Below are 26,739 nucleotides of genomic sequence, written 5' to 3'. Positions count from 1 at the left end.
CACCTCATGGTGGGCACATTAGGTGGGCACGGTGGGTGGGCAGGATAGCAAAACTCTATGTATATATATATATATATAATATTTTTTAAAAATAAAAAAAAAATTAGTGGGCAACACCACTCCGGGTTTTCTTGTTGGGCCCCCGGCAGTATCTAATCCATTTTGATCCATCACATCAACACAAATTTCCCCATGCAGAAACAGACATTTTCGGTTTTCCAGTTCCATAAAACCAAAATCACACAATAGTAATAGAATCACATCAAAGCAATTTTTTTCTTTAAAATCAAAATAAAAATGTAGCGATTAATTTAATAAATTTGTAATATTTACATGTGATATTTATTTTACATATCTCATAGACAAGTAGACAACCTAAACAAGGGGAAGTACCAGGTCTGGTTGGTTTGCAAGTTTGTGCTCTTCTTTTCCCCCATTTTTTGGCACTATTTTTTTTTTTGGCACTATTTTAATTTACAGACAAAACCCACTTGCTTTTCATGACATGGAATGGATTAAATAAATACACATATTTATGCTAATGATGTCTTATCAAATGCTAAGTTTCGAGGTCTCCAGATTTTAATCAAATAGAGGAATCACATGTATTTAAAATCTATTTTTAGATTTTATCAATATATATATATATATAATATATATATATATATATATAGAAATAGTTGACGTGTTGTATATTTTATTATTATTATCGAAGAAGAGTGGTGTGCGATAATTGTAAGAACATCTTAGAATGTCATGTAATTTTAAAATACATTTTTCGCCCTTATTTTTTCAAGTAGATATTGAAACAGGCTTCTTGCCTTCGTCTTCTTTACATTTATGTTAGATTTGGATGAAAGTATTTTAAATTCATTCAATAATAATTTCATTTGAAATCAACACTATTTTATATTAATAATATGTAAATAAGTAATGAGTGGATTTAAAATTTGATCTATTGTTTGTTAACAATAAAATTATAATCAAAATCTATGAATTTTAAATCTATATCTATAAATATAAATTTCCATTTACACTTGATAATTGATATAATGTCAAATGCAAATATATAATAAATACGGATAATATATGTACAAAAGTCCCGAATTGAAATATATGAGCTCTAATTCAACCGAGCCCCTATTTCTTCATATTCTTCGAATCAGTACTTGGGCGGGCAATCCATATAATTTGGATCTTGAACGGCCCAAAAATGCTGGAAGCCCATTAAATGTTCGAGGCCCAGTTTTATCCAACACAACAGTTTAGTGCTTTATTAATCTATAAATCAACAGTGATCAATATATATATAATTCGTAATCTTTCACTAACCCAGAAATCCCTCCTCCGCCTCGGTTCACCGAAATCAGAGTTCTGTATCTTCAATTAATGGTTAATTTCATTATTATTGAATCGGAAGTTATTTTTATAGGAGGAAATTCCAAGTTGTAAATGCATGTGGCGGTGGATCTCAACGGGTTTCTGCAATTCGTGGTAACAACATTTTTGTTGGTATTGGGATTGCTGTATTTGATTCGGAACACTGCGTCGAGATATTTTATGATGGACTCCAATTTCGATTCTTCGGCCTCCGATTATCCGTCGGTTACCAAGAAAATGGCGGCGGCCCCCAGTGGCGGCTGCGCTGGTAGTGTTGAATCATGCGCGGTTTGCGGTAATTTGACGAAGAAGCATTGTGCCGGTTGCAAGATTGTCAAGTACTGGTATGCTACGTGTTCGAATTTATGTGGTAGATATATTTCCTATACAATTTGGGGGCACTATTGTATTGCTAATGGGTTTTCAGGGTTTAATTTTGTTCATTATGATATGTATTGCTGTTTTGCAATTGTATTTATGCGCTTGTCTGTGTGCAGTGGGTCATTAAATTTGATTCTTCTTTATTTATTACTCATTTATATTATATATGAAGTGGCATATTTTTCTAATTTAATTTAATTTAATTTGTGGTAATTGTTATATGGGTTAAAGGGTTTAATTTTGCTCAGTAAAGTTATGCACTATTGTTTGGAATTGGAATGGAATTATGTGCACGAGTTTTTGTAATAGATAATTAGAATTTCTACTTATTTATTTATTTTGATTTTGAAATGTAGAACTTTATTTAGTGGTATGCCTTGTGCTTGATCTTTTGTTGTTGGAACTGATCTGTATGTAGTTGCACGGGTGCATACTGACTCATCTTCAATTTTTATGCTTATTCAATGTGGTGGCATATGATAATAAGAATATTAACGAGTAAAAAGAGTAAATTTGCTGTACCGTCATTGCTGTTGACTATCATCTGATTGACTGTACTTATGCTACAAATTGTTTTTAGTTATCTGTATTACAATCATTCCCTGTTTTGGAACTCAATCTCGCTTAAATCCCATTTAGTGAGGTAATTGACAGAATGGGAATGCTAAACAACTGTTTTTCCTGAATCTTTGTCTCTCTAATTATTAAGAATTGTGTAATGACCACTATTTCTTACTTCTGGAGGCTGGACCATGCCTAACTAACAAGAAAATAACTTCTAATGTTTGCTGTGAAGGGTAATTGAAGGTTTTGTGGATACGCACAGAAACCTGGTTATCTTAATGCTTTTGAAATTCAATCGTGTAGGCAGCATATCTGCTTTGTTCGATCATAATTTTTTATGCTAATACGCTGACACTGTTTTTGGTTTAGTTATTGAACTGCTCCCTTTAACCCTTTTAATTTTTCTTTTTTTTTTTAACAAATTGTGGTTACTGACCACCAAAATGCTTTGTAAACTAACTGAGACTAAAGAATGTAGATTCTGTCACCTGTATATTCTTAGCAGTTAGCCCCCATGCCAGATACCATTTTACGTTGTTTAACAGGAGCAATGTATGCTAAAATTTTCCCTGGTTCTTTCAAATGCTCCACTGCTATGGCCACGTATCTCAATTTTCTATACATGTGAAATTTAGCTCTGAAGTTTGTCAAAGATCTCACTGGCATTCAGAGCACAAGAAAAAATGCAAGGACCTACAAACATCTTCTAAAGCTGATTTCATGCAATCTACATCTGCATTGAGGGGAAGGAAAGCATCAATAGTTCCTTTAGGTGGAAGCTTCAAGATTCTCAAACAGTCAAAGAAGGTAAACATCTATCTGTTGTGTAGACTGCTTACGTAATTTTTTACTGCTATTGTTGGAACTATGCTTCATTTATGGTCTCAGATACTTTTTCCGTACGAGGAATTCGTTGAACTCTTCAATTGGAACATTCCTGGTTATCCTCCTTGTGGACTACTAAACTGTGGAAACAGGTAAGTTGGTGAATGTTCCCTTTCATGCCATAGTTCTGTGCCAACTTCCAATCTATCAATCCTTTTGTTTACTTTTGTCCCTATGCAGCTGCTTTGCTAACGTGGTTCTCCAATGTCTTGGTTACACCCGTCCACTTATTGCTTACCTACTGGAGAAAGGCCATCGAGTAGAATGTAAGTTGATTGATTAAAACTATTTACATTTTAACATGTTATTTAAAATATCTAGCACTTGTTTTATTTGTTATGTAAATTGAAGATTTCTTTTTTTTTTAAATGTCCATCTTTTAAAATTTACCAGGTCAAAGGGATGATTGGTGCTTCACATGTGAGCTTCAAACTCATGTAGAAAGGACCAGCCGAAGTCTTAATCCATTTTCTCCTATTAATATCCTTTCTAGACTGCCTAATATCGGTGGCAATCTTGGATATGGGAAACAGGAGGACGCTCACGAGTTCATGAGGTCCTTATTTCTGGGCTCCTTATCTGTTATATTTGACATTTCTTCCCCTTTTTAGACTTTTCTAGGCTGCGGGATTAACTTCAGTTTTGTTTTTCTACATTGTTGATAAATTGTTTTCAAATGCTTCTTGTTGAGAACCAATTTTATTAATATATAGGTTTGCCATAGACACAATGCAATCAGTCTGTCTTGATGAATTTGGTGGAGAAAAAGCTATTCATCCTAGCTATCAGGAGACGACTCTAATTCAACATATATTTGGTGGTCGTCTTCAATCTCAGGTAGCTTGACTAGATGAATTTTAAGCTTCTATACCATTATTTATTTCCTTTTTTTAGCTGGCAATTTCTATACTGAGATGATTAAAGATCCTTAAGTTGGAACCGCATGGCATGTGAGCTATCGCATAACATGATTGTCAACATGTTGCAATTAACTGGAGAAGTTTCATTTGTTTTAGCTGAGAAGTAAAGAATTGTACAGTACTACAGTTCGTTTCTTCTTTGTCTAGAGTTTTGTTAATTTCATTAAGCCATCCATATATATGTCTATATATAATTTGATTATTTCCCCATGCTTTCAGGTTATATGCACAAAATGCAATAATGTTTCAAATCAGTTTGAGAATCTGATGGATTTAACTGTTGAAATACATGGGGATGCTGAATCTTTGGAGGAATGTTTGGATCAGTTCACTGCCAAAGAATGGCTTCATGGGGATAATATGTATAAATGTGATGGGTAATCTTCCTATATTCTAGAACTTTTCTCAATCATTTGTATTCCATAAAGATGGATGGTCCTTAGGACTTGCGTTTTCTATTAAAAATTAGGTTGAATTCACCTTAACACAGCTATCCTGATAAACTTGTGATAAGAACTTTAAGGAATTCCTCACGGCGATAATATAGTCACTTAATAACAAAGTAGAATACCTGTTGGAAGTGAGCTATGCGTTTTCCCTTTTTAAAACTGATTTTATTACATAAATGATTTGTCAAGCTCTATGCTTTATTAGAAATAGAGTAAAGATAGCATGCACCAACTGGTGTGGTCATAATAACTTACATCTACAACAAAATGCATACAGAGCTGAGCTGCTATTAATCTTTCTTTAGTTTAGGTTACACGTAATAATATCAACTATGATTATGGAATATGTGGGTAAATGTGATAGAAAAATATTTCCTAAACCTAAATCAATATCAAATCACATAATCTTAATGATATCAACTATGATTATGGAATATTTTCTTTGATTTTAGCATTTCTCAGGTTGAACCCAGAAATTTGTACTGAAAGCTTCAACATAAAGTGCAAAAACTGAATTATTAAATTTTGCACTATGTTGTATATAAAATCATAGAGACAGAGAACAGATGGACAGATAGATTCAACAACAAAACATAATCTGATGCATATGCTGACAAAAGAGTAAATCAGACAGATGGATAAAAGATTCATGGTCTGTAACTCTGTTTGACTCTTAACTGCAATACGACTGCTAGAAATATGGATTTTTTTCCTTCGCTGTACACATACAATAACTAGAACATATTTCTGGGCTCTGTGTATGGTTACTATTTGAAGATCACCTCCAGTCACTTTTTTTTCATGATATATTTGTAGATAACAAATGGGTCAGGAAACTTGTCTATATTATTGATTTGATCCCACGTGAATTTTAAAATAGCAACATTGAGTGATGTAAGTATGCAATGTAGCTCGGTATTTGTTTAGTTCGATCATAAAGACCTACGTTAGCGACACAATGCCAGAGTGCCGAAACTCTATCAACATCTGTAGTTTAAAATCATCTCTTTCTGCAACGGAGAATTTGTTGGGGTAAATATTGTAGGAAGTATTTCCTGAATTTAAATAACAATCAAATCATATAAAAGATGTGTTATTATCTTAATCCTGTAAATATGATCCCCATAATATATTATTTGATTCGTAATAGACTCTTATGCTGCATTTGACCAATTAGCATGTGTTGTCCCTGCAGCTGCAATGATTATGTTCTGGCATGGAAACGCCTTACAATCCGTCATGCGCCAAACATCCTTACAATTGCTCTGAAGAGGTTTCAGGTCTGCTTTTTCTTCTTAATCCAATGTTTTCCGCCATTTTTACCACTTTGACTCATTTTCCTCTTTTGCCATGGTGGAGAGAAGACCTTAGTTAGAGGGATTCATTCAATTGTTTGTGGAGTGTATCTTGAAAATTTTTCCCCATATTCCTGCAGAGTGGTAGATTTGGGAAACTTAACAAGAGGGTGACATTCCCGGAGACACTAGATCTCAGCCCTTACATGGGCGAGTTAGCAGATGGAAACGATATTTACAAGCTCTATGCAGTTATTGTGCATGTGGACATGCTGAATGCATCATATTTTGGCCACTACATCTGCTACATTAAGGACTTTCGTGGTAACTGGTACATGATTGATGATTGTAAGGTAACATGATAGGAACTTATTTTGTTTGAATACATGTGTTTATGATTATTTCTCCAAGCACTGAACTCTCATAACAGATTTAGCTGATGGGCTAATGTTCTCTTTTGTTAGGTTGTTAAGGCTGATTTGGATGAGGTGCTTTCGCAAGGAGCTTATATGCTCTTATATAGCAGGTCAGTCCTCTCATTTAACACAGAAGATAAGTTACCCTATAAATTTGTATTGATGCAATATTTTCGATCTCAGAGGCTCCATGTATTATCATATTTTCTAATTATGGCAAACCTCTGAAAGCTCAGAGTATACCTCTCGTCTTTTCTGTTTCACCTATTATTCATCTATCATAACAGGCTCCTTACCAAAACAACAGCCAAAAGAGTGCTGCCTAGGTTAAGCATGCTTTTGAGTTTTTTTTCTTCTGTTCAAATTATCTGCTGCTGTGCATGACTAGTGCTGACCAGCTTTTTATGTCCTCGAGAATTACTATCACGATTGGTGTATAATGACGTTTGTTATGTGTTATTTTTGACAGGATTTGTGCTCGTCCGTTGTGCTTACTTCCTGATGAATCTTTAGGAAAAGAAGAAAAGGAGAATAAGAAATTACAGGAATTAGATCTTTCTCCGAACCAACCTGCAGAATGTTCAGCTGCAGAATTGCTTGGTAGTCCAGTCTCAGTCAGTTCTGAGCAGTTGTATTCTCCTAATTGTTCAACATCAGTGGTCTCCAAAAATCATGAAGAATCATCAATGGTAATTGATGTGGAATGTGCAAGAGAAGACATAAAACCCCTCTCTTCTGAAGAAAGTTTTCCTGTGGACATGGATGTTGATTTTAACGAGAGTAGAGATGTATCCCCGACACTCGATGAAGTTGCTTTTTCTGCGGAGCATTCTATTCCGCCAGCTCCTGCTACTACTTCCTTGACCGCTAACTGTCCCCTACAACCAGATGTTAATCTCTCCCCCTCATCTGATGTTGGAAATGAAGCTTGGTGCAGTGAAAAGAATACGAAAGAAAGTTTATTTAGAATGTCGAGTGGAAATCCAACTGCCGCTGCAAACTACAGTTTAGAGAATGTTGACACACAAGGTGTTTCTTTCAAGGCTTTCGCCAATGGTGAGGCTCTAGTGGAAGAGAACTCGTCCAGTTCCATAGCGCTTCCTGAAAATGGGAACTGTGGAAATGTTTCCATGTTCTCTGATGATACTCCAGATGCAGTTAAGAAATCAAATGGAGAAAGTTCTGGAGCAAAGTTGAAGCCACTTTTGGCTCCTGGTTTTCTTGATAAACGTCCACGAAATAAAGCTACTAGCTTGTCATTTCAGAATGGCCGCATCGTGAATAATGAGCAAATGCGGGCTTCAGCACATGGGAATGGAAAAGTGTCAACGAAATCTGTTGCACCTATGGTTCTTGAAAATGGAGATTCTGGTGAGCAAGCTGCATATGGCGAGAGAATCAAAAGTAACATCATCAAGGATGGAACATTCCAGTTATGAGATCAAAACTTGATCATTGGTGAAGCCCATGGATACATAGTATCTTCAAACCATTTTTTAGGATAAATTACTTGAAAGGACTTCTAAGGATGGTGCACATATCGTCCCAAATTCAAGTATGAGCAATTGGTCGGAAATCATCTTGGGGGTTATGTGAAAGATTTTAACACGATCAGTTAGGCATTTCATGTTCGTTAGATGTTGGAGATTCGACTGTGGAAGTCATTAGAAATAATTTATTGGTAATCAGTGATCGATTTAAAATTGTATTTTTTTCGTGTTGATATCATTGAATGATCCCATCGTCACAAATGGATGCCTGGGAATTTTTTTCCATGGTTTCGATATTTACCAGAAATCTTGGATGTTCTTGTATTCCAGTGAAATATTATGAATACGTTTGATTCATTTTGGGGCGCTGGAACTTAATGACTCCCCGCAAGACTCAATTTTAGCTTATTTATCGATCCGAAATTTAAGCGGGCCCACTAAATAATACATAATTATTTGCACTTATGGTACCGTTTGATAGCTTTTATGATTAATTTATGTATAACTTATTTTACTTAATTTCGCGATTTTCTCGTCATATTATTTATCCATCTATTAATTATTTATTCTACATCAATCAAATCATTAATTATTTATCTTATATCAATCAAATCATTGAATTTAAATTACTATATTACCTATTATAAATAATATTATTTACAATTTTATTTATTGTTAAAAAGATAAAATGGTAATTTATCATGTTTATCATAAAATTTAATCAATCAAATCAAATAAACTATCTTACAAATTTTTGTGATATTATATGTTACACTAATTATTATTTTATATTTATTTGATGTTATACCAATTATTTCTTGACATTTATTCGGTGAAGTGAGAAATTAAACATTGATGTAGTTGTGAAAAAAAACATATGTCAAGAATTGATTGGTGTAACAGACAATGTTACATCAATTTAGAAATGAAGATTTTTTTTTCTCTCAAAATGAGGTCAAATAAAATACGAAATAGGCGGCGTCAAATTTCATCTCATTATTTTAGAAATTGAAGTCAAGTCTTGGCCCAATTTCTAAAACATAAGTATATTACAAATTTGAGTAGGTGTGTTATGACTCCAACTCATATTTACACCCAAAAATAATAAATAATCGAATTGAATAGTAGACACATCTTACAAAAATTGATTCATATTAAGATAATTTTACATGCATACAATTTTTTACGGTCCAAGCTTGAAGTTCATATTAAGACAATTTTACATGTATACAATTTTTTACGGTCCAAGCATCCTTCAAGCGTAACCCTCAACAAATCTTCTTTAACACAATAACTTGAATTTATAATAATCATTATGAGAATAATGATATATTGTCTGATCTCATGACATCAAAAAAATTAAAATTACACAATGGAAATCAAAGCAATAGAAACAAGAAACGAAAACACCCTAAAATACAATGAAAACATCCTTAGAATCAAATCCTACTATTGCAAATTAACCACAGAAAAATACCATATGTATATAACAACTCAATCCACAAGGTCGATCCATTTCAAGGGCTAGTAGTGGAGCTGATGGTGGGGGCGGCGGCTGGAGGTGCTGCAAGAAAAGGAAGGTTATAAGGCATATTGGTGGGAATTGTGGGCATGGCCGTAGGCAATGGCGGCAGACTCATGGTGGGCAATGATGGGATAGTGGCGGGCAATGGTGACAACGTGGGGTTTGGCAAAGTTGGAAGTGTCGGTTGTTTAGGCAATGAAGTCGCTGGAAAAGGCGGCAACGCGGCGGTTGGGAGGATCGGAATGGCCGGAAGAGATGGCAGTGCCGCCGTAGGCAATGGTGGTAGGTTAGGCATAGTTTGTAACAAGCTACGTGATGCTTGACTAGTGTGGAGGCTTAATGCGAATGACAATGTCAAGATTAGTGACACAAGGGAATGGTACTTGAGGGATGCCATTAATATGCACTATTTTAGTTGAAATTTGAGCGATTTTTTTTTTTAAAAAAACTTTAATTTATTTGATTTTGAGTTGTAAATGTTTGTATGGTGTAGGGACTTATATATAGGTTGAGAATCTGTAAAATTCTGCAACAGCTAATGGATGTTTGATGAGATGTGGTTGGCCAAAGTTCAAAATATCACAGATTTGTTTACCTTCCAAGATTGAAGCTTTTAATATTTCCAAACAATCGTATATATTTATCTTGTTTCTCGAGTATGGAGTTGGATTGACACGTACGTGCGAGATTCCTCCTCCCATATTCTTGATTATGATGGGGAACTTTTGGTTATTAAATATATATTTTTGATGATACTGTGTTTTTCCGAAATCAACGGCGTAGTAAGTAGAAATATACATAGTTTATGAAAATATATTAGTAAAATAAATAATAAATAAATGTGAAGAACGGCCATGCATATGGGGTAATAAAAATGTAACATTATGATTCATCATAACTATAAATTATTAACACCAATAACTATCATGTATTGGGGCAACGGATGTGTCAAATAAATGAATTAGATTTAAACCCTTTTCCACCATGATCATATAGAACGACGAACAATTATATGTGTAATCACGTCTGATTTTTGTTAAATTTTAAGGTTTTATCATATGATCATAGCGCAAATTTGGTGCTTGCTTTTACAGTTTTTCACCCATTTTACTTGTCACATACGCATGGACATTTTCTTTTTTTAATTATCAATTACTTTTGCAGTCCTCATCCTTCGGCTGTTAGTAGCCTGTTACCCATCTCCCGGACGGACAACGATCCGTGTCCACTAAATCCACCCCTCAAAAACTATTTCTTTTTCTTGATCCAAGAAAAGTTGGATTGGATCGACCCATTTTGTATTTTTTTTGTTGTTATCAAGAATTATTCATGACAATTGGACCGACCCATTTCATGATCTGTCGTTGTTCATTGAGAATTGTTTCGGAAGTCATTTGTTGATTCATTTTCTGGTGAGTGCTGTGTTTTTCTTGATTTCATTTTCGACTTCTCCCAATTTTTCTGCTTAAGGTTTCAGAATCTTAACCTATTTTTCCTTCGTTCGCAGGTGGTTTTCTTCCTGTTTCTGCTACGGACAATAACTGGATTTAATAAAGTAATTGAGCTCAATCTACAGTTGGGGGTTCTTAGATTCTTTGTTTTGATCGAAAAAGGGTATCTTTTTTGTGGGTCTATACATGGATTATTATACAGAGTCTACTCCGTACTTGAGGTCAGTGTTTTTCAGGTTCATTTAATGTTAGCCTGTGGTTACAGAAAGAAGCAGTAATTTTTTCTCTGAAGGTTGACCTCTCTTTCTTTTTTAAAGATAAGGTTGACTTAGTTTTGCTCATTCCTTTTGGATGCATTTTCTGTTATTCAAGCTTTCTTCCCTGTTTATGGATTTTGAACAAAGCATTTTTACCGTTTAGTGTGCATTCGTACTGTTTGAATCTTGAAAGTATAACTGGAGTTGTCACTTTAGGAGCTTTCAATATAAACACTCTATTTACCTTTTTCTCTTTGCCTGACTCCTTACTTTTTTATTTTTACCATGCTACTGTTGTGAGCAGAAACAGTTCATGAACTAATTCATTAGCTATTATCAGGATTTGTTGGTGTAGAAAAATGATTCTTGGAATAATTTAGAATAAGAATCCGCGTTTGAATGGTGTTTGAAAGTTTCCGTGTCTTGTGTGTGATATTGGGAAAGTGTGGAAAAAAACCCTTCAGAATGAGTGATTATCAGGTCCATTCTGAGCTTACGCTAATGCTATAAAACGATAAGATTCCTAGTATTGAAGCATTTTGAGACTCTGTTGTTGTGATTAACTTATGAGCATGTGCGATGCAGTTTGTTTGCTGCCGTGTCATATGGAATTGCCTCCATGGCTATGGTTTTCATCAATAAAGCAGTGCTTATGCAGTATGCACATTCAATGACTCTTCTTACACTCCAGGTACACATAAATCGTGTACGCGAATGCAATTTTTACTTCTAACCTTGTTTTCTTTTGTGGTTCTTTACTCAGCATTTCTTTATATTGATTTGAGGTGCTGTAGCAATTGATGACAGCTTTGCTCATACGGATTAGTAGAGTTATGGGATATACAAATGCCAAAGAATTGAATGTAGAAACGGCAAAAAAACTTGTTCCAGTTTCCTTGTTCTACAATGCTAATGTGGCCTTCGCTTTAGCAAGCTTGAAAGGAGTAAATATTCCAATGTACATTGCCATCAAAAGATTAACACCACTTGCTGTACTTGTAGCTGGATTCTTTACAGGAAAGGGGAGACCTTCAACTCAGGTTTAATATACTGTTGAAGTTTTGTTGTCAGAGCCTTTGCAATATGCTGTTTTATGCCTTTTAAAAAAAAGATAAAAAGAACCAATTTAATGCCTTTTATGATCATATTATTCAATCATCAAATATGGTGTTATTTGTGCGGTGATGATTGCTGGACGTTGGCTCCACATGTTCTGTTGATTACTGCTCTGTTGAATTTCAAATTGTTTGTACGAATAAACGGCCTTTGTGTAAGCTTGTAGTCTCATTACATAGGGCATATGTCGATTGCATCTCTGTTAAATTTCAAATTCATGTGTACCGATAAAATGGCATTTGTGTAAGCTTGTAGATTCCTACATAGGACTTCAGTTCAGAGGAAGAAAATAATTTTTGGAGTCCGCCTTTAGTATTTGCACAAAAGTGATGGTCAGATATGAAAATGTCGTCTTTACCTTTCTTATTACTAATGTTTTAATTTCATACTTTTTTCAGCATAGATAAAATCTCGCATCTGAGTTTTCAAGAAGTTTCTCTAATACACTGTTTGTTCCCAATAAATTTCAGGTTACTCTGTCTGTTCTTCTAACTGCTGCTGGAGTTCTTATAGCAGCACTTGGTGATTTTTCTTTTGATCTTTTCGGATATTCAATGGCACTTACTTCCGTTTTTTTTCAGGTGCTTTTCGCCCTTCTAAATCCCAAAGATTAGCGTAGAATTAACTGGCTTTGTTCATTTAGATTTTGTAGGCATTGCCGTTGTATCTTTCTCAGTGTTTGATCATATTTCTAGTTACTTGCATAACACGTATTTTTTTTGCCATACATATATACAGACCATGTACCTTGTATTAGTGGAGAGATCAGGTGCAGAGGATGGGCTTTCTTCAGTTGAAATCATGTTTTATAACAGCGTTTTATCGTTACCTTTTCTGCTATTCCTCATCGTAACTACCGGAGAATTTCCGAATTCCATGTCCATACTTTTTTCCAAGGTCAGGATCTCGATTCATATTCATACATTTATAGATTCATCTTTAGAAATCTTTTGTGGTTTCTGATGCATAAAGGCTACAGACAATAATGCTAAATACTTTAAAAACAAGAGAATTTTAGTGATAAGGCAGATGTAATTTGTTTCAAATAAATTACAGACAATCACGAAATATCAATATAAATTAACTTGGTGTCATCAAAACTTTAATATCACCTCTCTCGCACGTCTGGTTTTTTGGTCATCATTCGGCTGCATTGTATCACGTCGAACATGTTCTTGAAGCTGTAAAATCTTGAAGCTCTAAAATCTTGTTATTGAGATTAGTTCTCTTGGTATTTAATCCAACATATGGAGATCCACAAGTGAATGTAATGGAATAGCTTGATATTGTATCGACGACAATGAAACTTAAACGGAGAAAAATGACGGGATTGGGAGTGAATAAAGTTTTCTTTAGCAGGTCCTGAGTGGGTTCTTAGTTTGGAAATAAATAAATTTGTCATGTCAGTTTCTTCCTTCGGTTTCATTCATCCCAGACTCCCAGTTGTTCATATTCTATGTTAAACACGTGGAGATTCTTGAATCGTTGACCCTCACTTAAAATATTGTTTACACTGTGGACGTGTTTTTGCTAGCATCTTGTGTAGGACATCTTCTTCCACTTGAGTCTATTTTTTATACTCGACTGCAGATGGAGTGATACTTTCCTGTTGTTTTCTAATACCAAAATTATTTAACGAGGAGACATAATTTTTGCCGTGAATACAGAGCACTTCACTCGCATTTTTTGTCATTCTTCTTCTTTCCCTGGTGATGGGAATAGTTCTGAATTACACCATGTTCTTGTGTACCATTGTCAACTCTGCTTTAACGACTACCATTGTTGGCGTCCTCAAAGGTGTTGGCTCGACAGTAAGTTGGCGACGATTAATGGTCTCTTTTTTCCTTGTATCCATTCAATCCGATTTATGAAGTTACTTTCGTTTTCGTTTTCGTTTTCGTTTTGGTTTTGGTCAGACGCTCGGCTTTGTCTTGCTAGGCGGAGTACAAGTACATGCTTTAAATGTCACCGGGCTTGTGATCAACACCGCCGGTGGTGTTTGGTATTCTTATTCAAAATATCAGCAGAAGAAGAGAAACAAGTTGCCTAAGTTGACGGCAGACTTGGAAATGCATAAAAAATGAGAATCGCGCATTCAAGAAGCTGGGCTTTTATACATGTTATTATTGATGGGGATTTTAGAGTTTCTATTCACGAGTTGGTCGAGTTTTAAAACCGTTGTATTTTTTTTTATATAGAAGGTGATTTTTTTATAGCATGACATTCAAATATAAAAGCCAAAATAGCCAGCGTGGTTTCATGTTTACCTCATATATATCTCATTCATTTACCACTTGATTCGTAACTGAATCGGTAGATGTAATGCGAGAAACTTAACACACGAAACACTTATGTATTAACACACATGTACGGAGCTTGATTAAGTGGGTGTTTGCAATCACTAAAAAAAACGTAATTGTTAGATTTTGATTTTAAAAAATGAATTTTGTATGTTTCTTAGGTGGTGTTTGGGAGAGCTTCTAGAAAGCATTTATCAGCTTTTTCTTAAAAATTTTGTTAACGAAAAGTTTTAAAATTTTGTTAAGGAAAAACTTATAAGTGCTTCTTAAAAGCTTTCCAAAACACTAAATTAAGCCCAAATTATGTGTTAGCAAATGCTTAATATAATTGAAATCCAAAAATTAGTTATATGGTGATTATGATTTTCCAAAAATGATTCTAATAAAAAGATCAATATTAAAATCATTTAAATCACTTATTTATCAAACACTACACAACTTGGATTTTTAGATTTTCACATTTGTTTTCAAACACTACTAACTTTTGATTTTTCTTAATTTTTTTATAATATATAAGTTTCATCACTTCTATAAAATCATAATCTTTTGCAAACACTCTCTAAGTCATACGAGCAAGTTGGATCGGATGTCTATTTGTCAGATATTACTCAAAAGTGGTTATCTGACAAATATATATATATATATAGAGTTCTTTTATTGTGCCCAACTCTATATACCCAACTCCATGCCCACCATGTACAATATGTGATAAGTCAACTCATCAATTGTGTTGGTCAACTCACATATTGTACATGGTGGGCATGGAGTTGGGCATATGAGTTGGGCACCATAAAAGAACTCTATATATATATATATATATATATATATATGTATATAGTGTAACGACCCACTATATCAAGATGGGTCTTTTCAGCGTGCTTATATCCCCACTCACACGCACCCTGAGAAACTTCCCAGAAGGTCACCCATCCTAAAATTGCCCCAAGTCAAGCACGCTTAACTTTGGAGTTCTTATATGATGAGCTCACGAAAAAAAGATGCACCTTCTTAATATGAGCAGTACATATGAAATCTTTTAAGCCCTCCTCAACTATGTAGTCCCATACCTACACAGTCTCAGAATCCCCTCTCATTCCGGCACGGGATCGGTTCATTCATGTCTCCCTCCGCCTAGAAGCCTACCAGGAGCCGCTCATTGTCCGTGCAACCTCTTGGCACCGGCGATCACTCCCTGCCTCCTCAGCCCCGGGCGTCACATGCCCACCAGCTTCCGCTTGGTTCGTTCCCGAACCATACCGTACTAAGAGAGGTCGGCTTTGATACCATTTGTAACGACCCACTATATCAAGACGGGTCTTTTCAGCGTGCTTATGTTCTCACTCACACGCACCCTGAGAAACTTTCCAGAAGGTCACCCATCCTAAAATTGTCCCAAGTCAAGCACGCTTAACTTTGGAGTTCTTATATGATGAGCTCACGAAAAGAAGATGCACCTTCTTGATATGAGCAGTATATATGAAATCTTTTAAGCCCTCTTCAACTATGTAGTCTCATACCTACACAGTCTCAGAATCCCCTCTCATTCCGGCACGGGATCGGTTCATTCATGTCTCCCTCCGCCTAGAAGCATACCAGGAGCCGCTCATTGTCCGTGCAACCTCTTGGCACCGACGATCACTCCCTGCCTCCTCAGCCCCGGGCGTCACATATAGAGTTTTACTATGCTGCTCATCTATCATGCTCACCAATTATGTCCACCAACGATGTGACGCTATTCTATTGGACCTACAATTTATCATATTTTTATCACATCCAATAAAATAGTGTCACATCGTTGGTGGGCATGGTGGTGGGCATGATAGGTGAGCATCATAGTAAAACTCTATATATATATATATATATATATATAGAAATTTTCAGTTGTCCAACCAATGATACCCAACTCGTCTCCGACCACTAAAACCCGATACCGTGTTTTAATTATGCGAAAAAAAAAACAACTAAAACTCGGTACCGAATTTTAGTGGTCGAAAACGAGGTGAAAAAATATTGTTGGTCAACTGAAAAGTCTTTTATATATATATATATATATTCTATTTTATTAAGAATGAACTCTTCGTACATTTGATATGACAATAAATTGTTTTTGACTGGATATAAACGTGTTAATAAAATAACTTCCCTTTTTCTATTTTTTTAACTTCTCCTAAATTGTTCGGTTGAAAACCTCTTTATGCTTTTATTTGGCTTCAACGAATTTAATTTAGCGTGTAAGTAAATCTATGGAGAAAACTGACAAAACTCTAGAAGAAATCATTCTCAGAGGCAGAGACTTCGTACTCAATGGTCATGGAGGTTATTTAACTTTTTCTCCTTCAAATTTAATGAAGGTATTCCTCTTTTATTTTTACTAGCAATCGGAGCTTCGATTTGATTGGTGAACTGTATTCACAGAGCACTTGGTTGTTCCACAATCTTCAAAATAAACCCCAATCATTGTATTACTTATTTCCCCAAGCAATCCTCTTTTACCCACTCCACTACTCCATTCTAATTCACATAAAACCTCATTCATTTAACAGTTAGTGGAGTTTTGCTTTCATTTTTATCCCAATACACCAAGATTGATTGTAAAAATTAGTGTGTTTAAGACATGCATTTCAGTCCACCCGCCGCAGTTGCGTGTACATTAGTAGCTAGTTTATATTATATATTTTGTTTTATCAAAATTCAGCGACAACTGTTTTTTGATGTGTCATGTGGCTAGTATATATTATATATTTTATATTATAAAAGTTGAGTGACTTATAATAACTGTGAAATGACAGAAACACCAAAAATTACCTTCCAATTCTACCATTTTTTCGTTACCACCAAACTTTATCACTTTGGTTATGTAGACTTTTTCACCGTACATGTCCACCTTTACTTCAACTAAACTTTTCCCACTAATTTTTTCCACATTTTCTTGAACCAAATTTAATTAACACTATCCCATTACCCTAAAGAAAGAAAAAAATTATAAATAAATTCAAATTTATAAAAATATATTTTGTGCACATGCGTTGTTAGTATATATAATGCGTACAATTCTCCATTCAATGCTTCGTCCAGCACTTTATACCAACAAACCACATTATCAGCAGAAATTAAAGGGAAAACAAAGAAGGAATGTAACCAATAAACAAAATGCATAGTAGATAAGACTTCCTGCTCAGCTTCCGTGCCCACTTTCGACGGGCATGAAGGATCTATAGTGTCATTCTCACCTACGCAGCCAGACTTCAAGACAAGGCAGGACCGATGGGAATGCTAGAATGGATAGCTTTTTCATATTAACTCGGGAAAAAGTGATATCCAAATTGATGCGAACTTCAGACCCAACTTCATTGTTTCGATAGAAAATTTCCAAGGGTAAAAGAAGAACGGTCAGATTATTGTCACTTCTTAGCAACTGACTGCAATTGATGAGGTCCAAAGTTTGTGGCACAAATTCAAAAGACAAACCCTTTAAAGTAGATATTCGCGCTGGAAAGCCACAGCCCCCCGCTTAAATAGGAAAAGCCAAGGAATAGCTAATGCAGAAAGTCGAACACAACTTTCATTTAATAAATTAATTACCTTCGAGATGCGTGTGAAGCCGTTCTTCATCCTTAAATCTAATCAAATACGATAATTATTTGAGGAGAGAATCATCACAGCCGCAGACATGCAATCAAAAGAAGCATCTAGAAAGTAGCAAGCTGGGATAAACAATATTTTGAATTGAAGATCCCACAGCAGTGCAGTGAAGGTCGAAACCACAAGAAAGGGGCAGATGCACGTAAACACCTCGATGACAAAAACAAACATAGATTTTTAGCAAGATCTATGAGAAGTTCTAATAGTAAATCAGCTACAGATATTGATCCATGAGCTAAAAAGATGATTGAGCATGGTCCAAAGTTAAAGCTCGTAAGAAAGATGGCAACAACGGATAAAGTGACAAACTTACTACTGAAGTAGTAAAGACAATCAACCAAATCCAAGAGTAGGCGTCTCCCCACTTACACAGGCCTTACTAAGTCCAAGTCCTAAACACACAATGGATATTCTCCTGCGTAAACATATAAGTATTATTCACTAATCCAAGTTCAACTCCGGCTCCTGCTCCTGCGCCTCTCCCTGATGCCATTTCTGCATAAATCATATACCGATCAAACCCAAATTAGTAAATATCTAAATAATTTGACAACAAAAGTCAATAATTTTCTAAAAAAATCCTGAAGTTCACAAAGATACCATTAGGGCATGTCATACATAATATACATTTCATTTGTGTCTCAAAATGCAAAAAACAGAAACATCGTGAGAACTTCTTAACATAAACAGCGAGCTTTTGCAAGTGAGAGTACATGGCAAACATCTCCCTAAAAGAATTGCCAGGGGGCCTAAAGTGTGTGCATGCTAACAAACATGTGCATATAATCTCAACAATTGAAATTTAATTCGAGCTAAAAGGCGCGTAATTTAACAAAAAATTTGGATGATAACTGTAAACTATGTTAGAACAACAAACAGCAATGTTTTCTTTTCTCCTCGCCCTCGAGTTTTTACTTGATAACTTATCATTGCACTTGTATCCGTAAATTCTCCACAAAACTTAAAAGACGCGGCAGGAAACACTTAGGATCTCACCCGTTGGCATATGGCACCTCGTCTCGTCCACGATATGGAGACTTGCTGAGGCTGCGACCCCTGGGAGACAAGCTGCGGCGTCGAGAAGTGCGACCACGGGGACTGTAACTCCTGACCACCAAAACAGGCAACCACAGTTTAAATTAAGAGCGACCATAATGACTTTAGTCTTAAAGTGAAACATCTCAATAGTCCTATCATACCTTTTACCATAACTTGGGCTCCGGCGATACCTAGGAGGGCTACGACTCCTACGCCTTCCAGAACCTCCTTGCACCCTGCACTCACGGGCAAAATGGCCAGGCTCGCCACATTCATAGCATTTCAAATCAGATCCGGAACGACCACGACCCCCACCACGGCCACCACCACCTCCTCCACCACCTTTTGAGTTGTGTGAAAGCTCAACTCTCCAACCATTTTTACCTATTCGGGAACAAGGATATAATTGCCATATGCCCATATCAGAAAAAGAACCAGCTAGAAACTTGGAAAAAGTAGACCTGAGAAAGTCCTCAACTTTTGAGGAGATAACTAAGAAAATCTCACCATCAATCTCCCTAATGGCATCTTGAGCATCCCTTCGATCGTCAAAATCAACGAAAGCATAGCCAGGAGGCCTCCTTGCAACCCACACACTGCACAAAAAATTCAAATACATATGAACACAATAAGTTTTTCCAGTTACAACAAATATACATAAAGGCACTCCTTAAAGAAGATAAGGTGTATGCAAGTGAATGATTGAGTCTGAGCATGAATAGAACTCCATGCTGGCCACCTGTAGCTTAGTCAAACCATACAAAACCATTATAACTCGTCATTCAAAACCATTCTATGAGTTTCTGAAACTGAAATCATAAGCTGTTAACCACCAAAAACCACTTGAGAATGCAAAATACAACATCAAGTAAAACAAACGACGCCAGAGCAAATAAAATACTCGACGTTTTTACCTCCTGATAACTCCAAAAACACGAAATTCGTCCTCAAGTTCACGCTCAGATACGCGCGGGTCCAAATTTCCAACATAAACCCTCGACATCTTGGATCAAAGTTCCTGTTCAACAAAAAAATACATATGATGATAAAAAAAACAATCTGAAGCATCAAACATAACTTTAGGGGAAAAAAATAAAACCATTGATGACATATACCAAGACACGCTCTCTGATTTGTGCAATTGAAAAGGTGACTTGTTCAAAAAATAAATAAATAAGCAAACATCCGAAGACAACCGGGTAAAAATTTATCAAAATCGAAAAAAAAGTGAAAAAAATCGCAAGAATTCCTTGTTGAACAATCCTAACCTAGGAGAAGACAGTCTGAGACGACAACTATCCAAAACTGTAAATGATTTTCACGAGAGAAAAGGAGTAGAGAAGAACCTGGAACCCTAATCGAATTTGAGGTAACCCTAGCAGGCGAGACCGGTGAGTTAGCGTATCCAGTGGGTTTAAAGAGAGACGGGAAAAGGGGCAGCGAAAATGGCTTAGTAGTCACGTAGAATGACCATTTTAGCCCTACTATTATTCTGGACAAACCTAATTTCTTTGGGCCTCCACAAATCTATAAAACAAGGCCCACGTGGGTGGATAAACGGATCTATTTTTATCAATTTATCTTTTTACACTCCAGAAACTTCTTTTTAAATGAAAAATATGTCCATGGTGATGCATTTATTTTAATCTGTTTAACTAAATTTATTTTACTAAAACTTCATTCATATCCAGTTTGGGATTTAAGGCTGGTTCGGTATCAAAAGCCAGATTAGAAAAGCACTATTTTTTTAAAAAAATTGTTTTTTTAGTTTATAAGATGTTTGTATAATCATTTAAATGCTTAAAAAATTATTTTTTTAAGTCAAATTTAGAGCTTTTTAAAATCTCAAAATTAGGGCTTAAAAAAGCACTTTTTATGAAAAAAAAACTATGAAATCCAAACGGGCTCTAAATTAAAATATGCTAAAGTTATAATATAATTGACACACAAGATACGATGATATAAATATTTTAGTAATGAGTTATTTGCACCAACCACTCCTGTGAAATATTAAAAATACACATTTATTTCCTGTGAAATTTTAATAGGTATCTTCAACCCTAACCTTTTAAAAAATTAGCACACTCGCCCTTTCAGATGAGTGATTGTTGCGCACGCGCCCTTCATGCGACTGAGCAAAGATTTTGATATTTTTTGCACCAAATACCTTTGTGAAATATTAAAAATGCATATTTGATGTAAAAATAATTTTTAAATCTATTCAACCCATAATACACAATTTTTAATAAAATACAATTATAAATATTTAGAAAATATTTTTTGTTTTATTAATTTTTATTTTAAATGTATTATCATTAATTAATTATTTTCTAAAGATATTATTACTTTATCTTGTTATCATTATTTTAATAAATTCACTTCGTATTTCCAACTCTTTTCATTAAACATGCATTCATAAACAAGTATTTAAATAATTTCAAGTACCAAAATATGAACTAAACTGATAAGTTCAAACATATTATTTTTTCGATTAAGGACTATATATTATTGAACCAAAATTTAAATTTTTCGAGAATATGCATTGCACAATTTGTAATAAATAATAAAAAATAACATGCTTATATAATTTTAAATCAAAAAAATAACATTCCTGAACTTATCATTTGGTCCAATATTTTGGTATTTTTAGATATTTAAATCTTTATTTATGAATCATGCTTAATGAAGAAGTTGAAAACACGAAGTGATTTGATAAAATAATGATAAGAAGATAAAGTAATAATTTTTTTAAAAAATAAATTAATTATAAATTATAAATTTAAAATCAAAAATAAAAATAAATAAAATTAAAAATGTTTGGTACTTATCATTCACTTATCATTTTGATTTAATATTTTGGTATTTTTATGTATTTAAATATCGTTTATGAATGCATTTTTAATGTAGAAGTTGGAAATAAGAAAGAAGTTTAATAAAATAATAATAACAAGATAAAATAATAATATTTTTTAGAAAACAATTATATAATCATAATAAATTTAAAATAAAAAATAAATTAATAAAACGAAAAATGTTTGCTAAATACTTTATCAAGTATGTCCGTAGAACGATAGAAGTGCTAATGGCGTGGCTCATTATTTATCCCGGAGGACTCATTTCTTTGTCGAGTTTCGAATATTCGCATGAAAATGTTTCTGTATGACTTGTTAACTTTGTAACTCGGGAGTTCGTTTCTTATTAATATGTTGTTGTTTATATATCTTTTTTTAAAAAAAAAAACTCTTAAAAAAATCTTTCTTCGGTTATATATTTTGGTCGGAGGAAACCAAACTAAACATGATGACATTATTATCTTATTTAGTTTTCCTAACAATTAATTATCAGTCAAACAATAATCTAATTGCAACTGTGACATTCGTAAGAGTTAATTAATACTATAGTTTTACTTTGGAACTACATAAAAAAATTGGTGGAACTGGATATCTTGATTACAAAAGAACAAACTAGGATGGTCTCGATCGTGTTAATGGATTTTATATGGAAAAGGACATACTTTACAATAAAGATACATGTAAGAATTGGAAACTTGCTCTGATTACTTTATCATCAAAGGTATATCAGAGTTTATTTTATAATATATTATACCACATTAAATATATCGTATTTATTCTATAATGATTGGCCTCCAAAAACCTATATATCATATGAGATATATCAGCTCAATTCTGTGTGTTTATAAATATTTATAGGGTTTGTATTTGACTTTTTTCATAGTTAAGAAATTGCGATTTTAGTAAATATAAGTTGATATGTTCTGGATTCAATCTTGTTAACGTGTTATAGTCATTTTGTCATATATATATGAAGCTTCTAAATACATCAAACATTGTTTTTCTTGGCAATGATAACGCATGTGGCTAAGAGAAACTTTAATTATACATATTAAAATTCACCTAGAATTTTGTCCCTATGGTTTTGAAATAATGGATGGCATTTTTCTTTTTTTTTTCTACTTGTATCAATTTAATGTGTATAAAATAAGCTTTGTTTACTTATACGAGTCACGTAGTAGTGTATTGAAGCCAAATAGAACATTCAATATTCAGTGAATTTAGAAACTTTTAATGAAGAAAAAAAGAAAAAAAAAACTCGAAGTTATTGGATATGTACCAAAGTTTTGCAAACTAAAAGATTGTGCTTGGATGGAGGGTATTTGGATTTGAGAAAAGATTTCAAATTAATGGATTTGAAAACCATTGATTTGAATTCTCTTTTTTTTTTTAAATCTCTTGCTTGGATGAACATAGAATTTCAAAAAGTGAATTTGCAATTCATTGATTTGAAATATTTTGCTTGACTAAAAAATTTAAGAATTTCAAATCTAAAAAAAACATACTATATTATTCTTTATATATTTTCAAACTAAAACAAGTATTATCATTACAAAATAACCTGTACAATTTAAAATAATATAAATTTACATTTTATTTATTTAAATTGTATTAAATACTAAACTTACATATATAAATTTTTTAAAAAAATATTTAATAACATGCACCAATAAAAAAATTATAATAGCACATATCCAATATCCAACTCAAAATAAAATAGAGTTAATGTATCCAACAATTAAATTCTTCGACGAGCTTGATATTCTTCATACATTTGCATAGCCAAAGTTTTTTGAAGTACTAAATTATATGTTTAGGCACAATAATTTTAAAATAATAATAATAAGGTGGTGGTGGTATTATTATGCTGATGCAGCCACATTGCATTCACACTGTGGAGACTTTGGGTTGCTAATCTTAAATCTTAAGGGGCAATTAATGAATATGCATCATTAATCTAATAAGGAAAGAATAAGGATCAAACAAAAAAAAAAAAAATTTTTTCAAAGGGGGGGTGCGCCCGGGCGGTTAAAAAAAGCCGCCCGGGCGCCCCTATTTTTTTCCAAAACAGTAGGCTGAGCCCCGGGTGCGCTCGGGCTGTAATTTTCTGCCGCTCGGGCGAAGCCTGGGCAGAAAAATCTGCTCTGATCTTTTGTCAACAACTTGATCCTTTTAATCCATCCAACTCAAGTCTAAAACATGATATATATAAGATCCAAATCATGCATGTAAACATAAACAAGATCTCAAGCATCTATACATGCATTTGTTACATCGAACAAGTCTCTAAATAACGATAAACGACATAAACTATCTCAAGTTCATACATGCATTTCAAAACCAACAAGTTCTAAGGTTGCTTCTAGATCTCAAGACTTCATCTATAACCCGAGTTATCACGTGCTAGACTCTCTGTCCCAGCTATCAATAACGTCGTTGATCAGCTCCTGCCCTCTCTGCTGTCATGCACACATACAAAACAAGACAACATCCGGATAAACTCCGGTGAGAAATCATTCTCAGTATAATCGACATATAAATGCGTTAAATAAAATTAATATCAACTCTAAACATGTCAATTCAAGAATAGAGTTAAAATAACACATATATCAACTCAAACTTCAAATCAAGACTTCAATTTATATAGCGCGCTTATCTCAAGAATTGATTCTTATCACTTCATTGCCATCAAGATTCGTAACCGATCTTGACATGGATATCCATCTATCGTAGCCATTCCGGGCAAGAAAATAAGGTTAACCGCAATTTTGGCATAGAATCAATTCAATATACAATCATATCAAAAGCAATAAAAATCCACTACCTGTGATGGATCGACAATAACATAAGTTCTACCTCAAGAACAAGTATTTAAACAAGTATGTGATTTGTTCGGGATAACTCAAGAATCATCATTCTCGAGTATCGAATCCCTGACTCTTGATGTCATCTTATAACTTTCATTCTCGAGTTTGTCATGTTCCACATCTGGATAGGAAGTACCACAACTCCTACAAGAATCTGATCATTCAAACATAAATCAATCTTCAATCAAATTCACTTCAATCTTGATCACTTCTTCTTCGGTTTCAAGTTGAGGTTCTTGAGTCAATAGTCTTCTATTAAACTCTGAAACATATCATCAAAACATGCATATCAAACTTCATTCTATTCAATCATTTCAAAATTGAATCAAAATCATCAATATAGATTCAATCAACATCATTTCAAACTTCAACTTCTTCTTATTCGGTACAACTCGGAGTCGTGAATCGTTAGCCTTCGAAACTCAACTGAAATCGAGAAATAAAAATTCCATAACATTCATAACATCTAAACAACTATCTCAACTCAGTTATAGACTATCAAAATGATGTCAAAACATCAACCGGCGGCGTAGCGATTGAAAATCGGGAACCGACTCGGTATCTAATTCATTATTAACTTCTTATCAACTTCTAATCACTTCATATCATTCATAATCCTCATATCAGCAGCTATAATATTTCATAAACAAGCCAAAAACATGCTGAAATATTCATCAATTCATATAACCTCAAGTTCTCAATTCATCCTCAATATCAAAGCACGTACAAGTTAAAGAACATGCATCTATAACAAAATATTGATCTTTGCCAAATTCCGATTCTTAAACCATGCCAACACAATCTGAAACTTACATCAAATTGAAGGCCTCATTGCAAGGATTCCAGAACATCTTTCGGAATTGAAATCGGACGAGCGGATCAAAAGTTACGGCGATTTGAACAAATCAAATTCAAAGGAAAATGAGGAGAAGCTCGGCTCTTGTTCTCAATTCTGAATTCCTTACAATTATTCACGTGTACATGCTGATAATCTGATTAAAATCAGATATGTATTGCATAAATTGCAATTTAGTCCCTCAAGTTTTCATTAATTACAATTCAATCCTCGGCCTTATTTTTAATTTAATTTCAATCCAAAATAATTTAAGAATATTAGAATTAAAATCGAAACTCTAAATATTCTCAAATTAAATATACTCGGATTAAAATTAAATAAATTTGAATTAATTAAATAATCTTGGCCTTTTGCACTTTAGCCTTTGCAACTTCGATATTTGCGAATCAGTCCCTGATCGGGTTGTATCTTCAAAATTAATCTTCTTTAATTCCCGAAACATGAAATTTAATCTTAAATCCCATAAATATTCAAATTGAATATTTATTCTTTTAATTTAAGAATTTTCGGAATTTAATTCTCAAAATCCGTAAATTCTCAAATTAAATATTTTCGGCTCGAAAATTAAATCTATCATGTCCATAACTTCTCAAATCAATATTAGCCCATAATATGGAATTTAATTCTCAAATACCATAATTAATAATTTAATATTTTCGGACCTTACACACACCCCCTGTGAAAAATCTAAAAGACATAAAATCCCTTAAGAAATATTAATAGGCTAATGCATCCCTCAGTTTTTTAAAATGTAGCACATTTCACCCCTATGTTATACAAACTCGGGCACATTTATACCATCTCATAGGAGTTTTTATGCTATTTTTTTTAAAACATAGAATTTAATATGCTATTAATTTTACACATAAAGTTTTATGCCTTTTAGACTTTTCACAAAGAATATGAATGCAATTAGCCTTATTCTTGAGTTGGTACTAGTACTACTACAAGCAATATTCTCCGAACAGGCAAACAAACATACATATGATGGAGTCTTAAATACTCCAGCTGGATTCCTCGAAAAAAGATGAATACAGTTTGTCCAGATGAAATTT

At 33.9% G+C, this 26,739-nt stretch overlaps 4 protein-coding genes across 10 annotated transcripts; 2 read left to right on the top strand and 2 right to left on the bottom strand.

Annotated features, from left to right (window-relative positions):
• Positions 1–1,327: 1,327 nt before the first annotated feature.
• On the top strand, positions 1,328–8,063 carry LOC140872838 (ubiquitin carboxyl-terminal hydrolase 18). The gene is made up of 11 exons (XM_073275737.1): positions 1,328–1,724; positions 2,961–3,132; positions 3,214–3,302; positions 3,391–3,476; positions 3,604–3,766; positions 3,924–4,047; positions 4,350–4,507; positions 5,775–5,859; positions 6,015–6,227; positions 6,339–6,400; positions 6,760–8,063. Exons 1-11 carry the CDS (start codon positions 1,453–1,455, stop codon positions 7,727–7,729), a joined length of 2,394 nt encoding a protein of 797 aa, XP_073131838.1. The 5' UTR covers positions 1,328–1,452; the 3' UTR covers positions 7,730–8,063.
• Positions 8,064–9,197: 1,134 nt separating this feature from the next.
• Positions 9,198–9,735, bottom strand: LOC140872826 (uncharacterized). Its single transcript, XM_073275722.1, has one exon. The coding sequence runs from the start codon at positions 9,700–9,702 to the stop codon at positions 9,298–9,300; it is 405 nt and encodes a 134-aa protein (XP_073131823.1). The 5' UTR covers positions 9,703–9,735; the 3' UTR covers positions 9,198–9,297.
• A 527-nt stretch (positions 9,736–10,262) lies between these two features.
• LOC140872846 (UDP-galactose/UDP-glucose transporter 7) lies at positions 10,263–14,523 on the top strand. Of its 3 annotated transcripts, XM_073275753.1 has the most exons (8): positions 10,263–10,717; positions 10,813–10,977; positions 11,599–11,704; positions 11,808–12,053; positions 12,600–12,710; positions 12,868–13,026; positions 13,797–13,940; positions 14,046–14,522. In XM_073275753.1, the coding sequence occupies exons 2-8, from the start codon at positions 10,943–10,945 to the stop codon at positions 14,211–14,213; spliced, it is 969 nt and encodes a 322-aa protein (XP_073131854.1). In that variant the 5' UTR covers positions 10,263–10,717; positions 10,813–10,942; the 3' UTR covers positions 14,214–14,522. The 3 variants fall into 3 exon arrangements, with proteins under 3 accessions (XP_073131854.1, XP_073131856.1, XP_073131855.1); XM_073275755.1 differs by lacking the exons at positions 10,263–10,717; positions 10,813–10,977 and having other exon boundaries at positions 11,821–12,053; positions 14,046–14,523; XM_073275754.1 differs by lacking the exons at positions 10,263–10,717; positions 10,813–10,977 and having other exon boundaries at positions 11,607–11,704; positions 11,799–12,053; positions 14,046–14,523.
• Positions 14,524–17,416: 2,893 nt separating this feature from the next.
• Positions 17,417–20,588, bottom strand: LOC140872850 (serine/arginine-rich splicing factor RSZ22A). Of its 5 annotated transcripts, none has more exons than XR_012147928.1 (7): positions 20,456–20,588; positions 20,024–20,127; positions 19,617–19,705; positions 19,271–19,493; positions 19,068–19,178; positions 18,012–18,566; positions 17,417–17,918 (listed from the first exon to the last, which is right to left on the bottom strand). XR_012147928.1 is itself a non-coding variant. In XM_073275759.1 (6 exons), exons 2-6 carry the CDS (start codon positions 20,110–20,112, stop codon positions 18,524–18,526), a joined length of 555 nt encoding a protein of 184 aa, XP_073131860.1. In that variant the 5' UTR covers positions 20,113–20,127; positions 20,456–20,588; the 3' UTR covers positions 17,417–18,523. The 5 variants fall into 5 exon arrangements, 1 of the variants encoding a protein (XP_073131860.1); XR_012147929.1 differs by having other exon boundaries at positions 17,417–17,848; XR_012147930.1 differs by having other exon boundaries at positions 17,417–17,774.
• Between the last annotated feature and the right edge of the window lie 6,151 nt (positions 20,589–26,739).

This window comes from Henckelia pumila, unplaced genomic scaffold (assembly GCF_033568475.1).
Source record: "Henckelia pumila isolate YLH828 unplaced genomic scaffold, ASM3356847v2 CTG_477:::fragment_3, whole genome shotgun sequence".
Taxonomy (NCBI): domain Eukaryota; kingdom Viridiplantae; phylum Streptophyta; class Magnoliopsida; order Lamiales; family Gesneriaceae; genus Henckelia; species Henckelia pumila.
This window is presented reverse-complemented; position numbering and strand designations above follow the sequence as displayed.

Coding starts and splice junctions, on each gene's coding strand:
- LOC140872838 (XM_073275737.1), top strand. CDS start 1,453: ATGCATGTGGCGGTGGATCTCAACGGGTTTCTGCAATTCGTGGTAACA. Junction 3,767..3,923: donor GACGCTCACGAGTTCATGAG/GTCCTTATTTCT, acceptor ATTAATATATAG/GTTTGCCATAGACACAATGC. Junction 6,401..6,759: donor TATATGCTCTTATATAGCAG/GTCAGTCCTCTC, acceptor TATTTTTGACAG/GATTTGTGCTCGTCCGTTGT.
- LOC140872826 (XM_073275722.1), bottom strand. CDS start 9,702: ATGGCATCCCTCAAGTACCATTCCCTTGTGTCACTAATCTTGACATTG.
- LOC140872846 (XM_073275753.1), top strand. CDS start 10,943: ATGGATTATTATACAGAGTCTACTCCGTACTTGAG. Junction 12,054..12,599: donor AGGGGAGACCTTCAACTCAG/GTTTAATATACT, acceptor AATAAATTTCAG/GTTACTCTGTCTGTTCTTCT. Junction 13,027..13,796: donor TGTCCATACTTTTTTCCAAG/GTCAGGATCTCG, acceptor CCGTGAATACAG/AGCACTTCACTCGCATTTTT.
- LOC140872850 (XM_073275759.1), bottom strand. CDS start 20,112: ATGTCGAGGGTTTATGTTGGAAATTTGGACCCGCGCGTATCTGAGCGT. Junction 19,706..20,023: donor GTTTTTGGAGTTATCAGGAG/GTAAAAACGTCG, acceptor TTTTTTGTGCAG/TGTGTGGGTTGCAAGGAGGC. Junction 19,494..19,616: donor TGCCATTAGGGAGATTGATG/GTGAGATTTTCT, acceptor GTTCCCGAATAG/GTAAAAATGGTTGGAGAGTT.